The sequence below is a fragment of the Eimeria necatrix genome, genomic scaffold (genome assembly GCF_000499385.1).
Source record: "Eimeria necatrix Houghton genomic scaffold, Enh_scaff1663, whole genome shotgun sequence".
In the NCBI taxonomy this organism is placed as follows: Eukaryota; Apicomplexa; class Conoidasida; order Eucoccidiorida; family Eimeriidae; genus Eimeria; species Eimeria necatrix.
The window spans coordinates 1-6465 of record NW_013652350.1 but is presented as its reverse complement, the minus strand read 5'-3'; the positions used below and the strand labels follow the sequence as shown (position 1 = coordinate 6465).

General features: G+C 48.5%; 1 protein-coding gene across 1 annotated transcript; it reads right to left on the bottom strand.

The window, feature by feature from the left end:
• Window positions 1-623: 623 nt before the first annotated feature.
• On the bottom strand, window positions 624-1870 carry ENH_00019600 (hypothetical protein; the record flags this gene model as incomplete). Its single annotated transcript, XM_013579409.1, has 2 exons — window positions 624-900; window positions 1269-1870. The coding sequence occupies 2 exons, from the start codon at window positions 1868-1870 to the stop codon at window positions 624-626; spliced, it is 879 nt and encodes a 292-aa protein (XP_013434863.1).
• Between the last annotated feature and the right edge of the window lie 4595 nt (window positions 1871-6465).

The window sequence follows — 6465 nt, the reverse complement described above, 5'->3', positions numbered from 1 at the left end:
AGTCGATGGAAACGGAGATTGCTCCTGGGTGGTTGAGTAGATTCCACGGACAAGTGGACCTGAACTTGCACAACTTTGGACTTCGCCTGGAGGCGAATGGATGGCTTGGTGCGCATGGCCTGAGCCAGGTCGAGTCGATGGAAACGGAGATTGCTCCTGGGTGGTTCTCAAGATTCCACGGACAAGCGGACCTGAACTTGCACAACTTTGGAGTTCTTCTGGAGGCGAATGGATAGCTTGGTGCGCATGGCCTGAGCCAGGTCGAGTCGATGGAAACGGAGATTGCTCCTGGGTGGTTGAGTAGATTCCATGGACTTCACCTGGACTTGAAGGTGTTGAAACCTGAAGCGGACCTCCGCTTACCTACCGAACCACGCGTACCGGACTCGGTCCAGCTCAGCTACCTTTGCCTCTAACGAGGACCCACCAACTCATCTAAGCACGGACAAGTGGACCAGAACTTCCACAACTTTGGACTTCGCCTGGAGGCGAATGGATGGCTTGGTGCGCATGGCCTGAGCCAGGTCGAGTCGATGGAAACGGAGAAACGAGGACCCACCAACTCATCTAAGGTACCTGTTCACCTGGACTTGAAGGTGTTGAAACCTGAAGCGGACCTCCGCTTACCTACCGAACCACGCGTACCGGACTCGGTCCAGCTCAGCTACCTTTGCCTCTAACGAGGACCCACCAACAGTAGATTCCACGGGCAAGTGGACCTGAACTTGCATAACTTTGGACTTCGCCTGGAGGCGAATGGGTGGCTTGGTGCGCATGGCCTGAGCCAGGTCGAGTCGATGGAAACGGAGATCGCTCCTGGGTGGTTGAGTAGATTCCACGGACAAGTGGACCTGAACTTCCACAACTTTGGACTTCGCCTGGAGGCGAATGGGTGAAAGGCTGCATTGCAAACGTCGTTTCCTGCAGGTCCTGAAGCCTCCCCTCAACTCCCCCGCTCTCAAGAAATGCTTGGCGCGCATGACCAGAGCCAAGCTGAGTCAACGGAAGCTGATAACGCTTTTGGGTGGATGAGTAGTCTCCAGGGATTTGCAAAGCCGAACTTCCAGAAGTTTGAACTGCGTCTTGAGGCAAATGGGCGCAATGCTGCATTACAGAGGTCACTCTCTGCATGCCCCAAAGTGAAGACGATGCGGCACTTGCTGGCGGAGTAACAGGTGAGGTATTACGCACTTTCCAGAGTGCTGAATGGAATGCCAGGAGAGAGAGTGGGCATGAACTGCATCGAAGGACTTGCTATCGGTAGATACCCTTCAGGAGTACTTCTCGCTGGGTATTCCTCAGCAGGCGTCTCTTTGGAACGAAAATACCCCGAGACAGAATTTTCTAGCGGTTCCTTAAGGAGCTGAAGAAAACTTGTGGGAGTTTGGGGAATAAAATACTCGTCTTCTGGCATTGAGTCATTTGGTAGTGAGTGCTGGCTGTGCTGGTGCTGCAATGTCGATCGTGAAGGCTCGTCGCCAATTGGCTGCGTCTGCGGCACTGGCTCCGGTGTTGGGGAAACGTTTTGATTGGCCTCTTCCATATCCAGGCACATATCCAGGATGTTCGATAATTCTGGATCGCTTTCGCCCACAGGAAACTTACTTGACAGACGCCGCACATCCTTACGCCCTCTCCACTCGTAGCAGATGCGGAAAAAGCTCACTGTCAGGGCCACAACTCCTAGCATGCAAAGTACTACCACTTTGTTTCTGTTAGGAGCAGCACAAGCTGGCCGCGTGACTCTAGTGGGCACTTCATGGGCCGACTCTGTGCTTTCCAAATGCTCCAATAGCACAGGAAGAAAATTGGAGTGTTCTCTGCTCGTATAAGGAACAGAGATACGGTGTGAATCTGTACCCCGAGCCATGTTCACTCGGAAGATACTTTGTCCTGGACACACTAGTTGCCCAGGATTTACTTGAATTTACGCTTAAAAACAACTGGCGTAGAAGTGCTGACGTTTCATGAGTCACTGAGGATATCGCGTCCCAATGATTGGAAATAAAAAGCCCCTTAGGACATAGACCATCTGAGACCGAACTCTACAGTGAGCATGGATTACAAGAAGGGCAAATGACTTGCAAAATGCATGAATGAAGGAAATGGCACCAAAATAACACCAGCGTGGCAACGCGAACTTGGCTGCAATTGTAGCATGGTGCAGTGTGATGGCCACAGAGCCTCCGCAAGATGCTTGATTGGCGCGGGATGAACACAAGAAGCCACTCCAGTCTGAAGATCAGTGCGTATGCCTAACTGAGTGGAACTTGCAGTTTAGGTTTGGGACTTGGGACATCTACGCCTGGCTTCCTATGGCTGGAGTATGCATGCAGCAGGACAGGACCACCTAGAACCGTTCTCACTGCATCGATGCCAGTGTTCACCGGCCAAGCAGGCACCTTGCAATATAGGCCATGCCTCATTTCCCAGCGGAAACTGTTCTGACTTTGGGGGGAAATGTCTGGAATATTCATTTTTTCAGGCAATACAGCATACGTCAAATATATTCTCGTGATGAAAAGAAATGCATGATGTCGAGGGTACCGATATGGTATACGTGTACGCTTCGCGAGAACAACCCATTGCAGTACTCGTGTGCAAGTCATTCACATTTACAACTATGAAACAGTTCTGATTTTTCATTTAATAGTGCTGTTGGTAGCATTTCACGACTGCAAAGTCTTCTAATGTGCTGCTGTGGGACAAGGCTACGCTCTAGGGCACCAAATATGCTGTTGCGCACCACAGTGAGGCAAGGAACTAACACTAAGAGACAATCTGAATTGAAATAAATTTACTTGGGAAACAAATGACGCATACAGTGTGCATAAAGACAGATCTTGAGCGTGGTTCCTCTGTGCAAGCACTGGTTCTAGTTACCAAAAGTACCATGCACTTCACAGTAGCCCTTCCGGAAAGTGTTAAGTTGATGTCGGCCCTCGAACGGATCGTCCGAAATAGCTGTTTCGTCTATTTATATATTTATAATTGCCATGCGTGGTGTAACAGAACGCAGGCCATGCAACAATAAAGAACCACGCGGACGCATCAGATGAACAAAGGACTACAAGTTGGCGCTACGTCAGGATTGCATGAACTGGCTCATACTCTGCATTCATTAACGGCAATCATGCCTACACTCATACAGAGACTTCGCGGAAACGTGCACCCTCAGAAAAAGAAGGACACATCTGCAGCCCACGCGTCTTCGGAACACCCGAAAAGCCGACATCAGAGGTGCTCACACAGCGACAGTCTCCTAACAACTTTTTTGAATAAGCAACAAAAATAACTGAATCCTGAGTTTAAGGGCTTATCAAGACTGCCTTGGTGCCGGTGCCACCCACCTTTACTAGGCGCCTCAAGGAAACGTGCACCCTCAGAAAAAGAAGGACACATCTGCAGCCCACGCGTCTTCGGAACACCCGAAAAGCCGACATCAGAGGTGCTCACACAGCGACAGTCTCCTAACAACTTTTTTGAATAAGCAACAAAAATAACTGAATCCTGAGTTTAAGGGCTTATCAAGACTGCCTTGGTGCCGGTGCCACCCACCTTTACTAGGCGCCTCAAGGAACGACGCATAGCTGCTTTAAAGACGAATGGCGCTCAGCATTTGACTGCAGTGGCGGAACTCTTAGGGACAATTTTGGAGCAGCATTGTAGGTTGCTGGCTTCTCCATAGACGCCCTCCGTATCTCTGCACTAGCGTGCCACCGCCGGCGGCATCGGTGACAGTCAGCCCCAAACGATAGCCTAGCTGAAGAGTGCCCAAATCCTAGTCTGTTGCAAGAACCAGGTTTCTTTTGTTGAAATGCTCCGACTTACGCTCTATCCTGATACTAAACACAGCATTCTCTGAAGATTGGTCATGCTATTCCTTGTATTCCTTTGCTGCGCGCCACAATGGCGAGTTAGAGTGGCCTGTGAAGCAGTGAGTAGAGAGCTGAACAGAGTCTACTTGTACCAATGTGCGCAGCACAACCTACTTGTGCTGTCCTGTAATCCCAAATTCCTCACAAGCAAGAAGCGAGAATTGCCTCCGACAAAAAGCTTCATCAAGTTCACCCTTATCAAGAAATTAATTACATGAATAAGCGCACGTAGATATTGCGCACCCGCATAGTCAACCTTCCAGAGGCCAATCTAATCTACTGTGGATTTGTTGCAACTTTCCTTCTTGCATACAAAGGCGTGGCTTGGGTGAACCAGCCCCTTTTCTCTCTAGATAATTTAAAAGAATAAAAGAATAATTCATGAGATCAAGATTCATCCCAAGTACGGTCCGTGCATTACCTCTTGTGCCTTCAGGTCCCGCGGGTGCTGAATCTTACTGATCCGTTTGGTACAGAAGTCACTTTAGACTCGAATGCTGTTATCCACAGCTTGTCACCATGGGAACGCTTCTAACGCCGAGAACAAATAATACGCGTGACCGAATACAGGCAAGCACTTCACTCAGGAAGATTGGGAGCTTTAAAAGACACCCAGAAGCCACTGTTTGCTTTCGTTAATCGTGCAAAATTCTTTGCCTGGAGGCTTTAAAAGTCCGTAAAGGACTATAAAAAAATGTCTTTTATCAAAATATGCCGTTTTTGCACGATAAGCATCTGCGCTCTGTTCGCAATGCTCGACCCTGTCGCTGGCCGACGCCTGTCGCCAGTGTTCAACACTAGGCTTGGCTGCCGAGTACGTCATGTCTAAACACGTTTATAGCTCTTTCCTTGTGCACGAACTATACCTGATTTGCGTTTTGGCTGCGTATATTTCGATTTAAGCTGCATCAATTGGCCACTTTTGCCCCACATTGTAGTATGCAAGACTGAACTACACACAGCACAGGCAGGGCCTAGGAAAGACTAAAAAGCGCTTTAGCTATAAAGTAGACAGTTCTGTATTAGTATAAGGAAATACTGTTAGTTAGAAATAGAAGAAAGGGGTGGAACTTGCTGTAGCTTGCCCACATAATACTGTTACGTGCAGACTGGGCACTGTGACTGGAATAACTCTCTGCAATAGCAGCACATTTATCGCTGCCGAGTGAAGTAAAAATACTGATAGTCCCACATAGACAGATGCTCAATGCAGCATATTAGTGTCAAATAAGTGCGTGCTTGATTACGCATACGCCGCTGTTTAGGTTCTGCCTTTACAACGGTACAGGACCTCGTGCAGGATACTTCAACAGTGACGCTTATTCAGCATCCACTTCACCAGGACAGAAGCAACTGCCCAACTGCATGTAACAATAATTAAGCATTACTTCTTCTGTAAGAATACGACTTGCATTCTTTTTTGTGATCCAGAGCGCTGGATGTTCCAATTTTTCCTGTGTCTTTTCCTTGGCACCCTCGACTGGACACTCAATTGGCCACTTTTGCCCCACATTGTAGTATGCAAGACTGAACTACACACAGCACAGGCAGGGCCTAGGAAAGACTAAAAAGCGCTTTAGCTATAAAGTAGACAGTTCTGTATTAGTATAAGGAAATACTGTTAGTTAGAAATAGAAGAAAGGGGTGGAACTTGCTGTAGCTTGCCCACATAATACTGTTACGTGCAGACTGGGCACTGTGACTGGAATAACTCTCTGCAATAGCAGCACATTTATCGCTGCCGAGTGAAGTAAAAATACTGATAGTCCCACATAGACAGATGCTCAATGCAGCATATTAGTGTCAAATAAGTGCGTGCTTGATTACGCATACGCCGCTGTTTAGGTTCTGCCTTTACAACGGTACAGGACCTCGTGCAGGATACTTCAACAGTGACGCTTATTCAGCATCCACTTCACCAGGACAGAAGCAACTGCCCAACTGCATGTAACAATAATTAAGCATTACTTCTTCTGTAAGAATACGACTTGCATTCTTTTTTGTGATCCAGAGCGCTGGATGTTCCAATTTTTCCTGTGTCTTTTCCTTGGCACCCTCGACTGGACACGTTCCCTGCTGTCGACCTGATGGGATTTTCAGAGTGATACCGTCAATTAGCCCCCTTATTTCCCCTTTCACAGAATGTTCGATACATAGCGGAGTCTTTTGGCGCGACATGGCGCAATCACAGCCGTTCGGTCAGCCGGCGCTCAGTACTCCATCTGGTAGGCACAGTTCCGGACCCTCTTCAGTGTCTTCAGCGCAAACGGCGGGCAAGGATGTAGTAAATCAGGTATTTAGAAGTCGCGTGCGCTCAATCTGCGGCCATAAGAAAGACAGTCGTGCTGTTCTTTTTTTAGTGTTGCCAATTGTGGCTATTATCCTAGCTTGTTTCCGTGGACGGTACCGGGGGACTGGGGGAAAAAATGTGCCGCGAAGGCTGGCAACTGGACCGCCACAGAAAGAGGATGACAGGGAACTTTCGGATATTCTCGACATGTGCTTGGAGATGGAAGAGGAGAGGAGCTTCTTGCCACCCGCAGCATCCCACGTAGCACAGACCGGATTCGCAGAAAGACAAGGCATG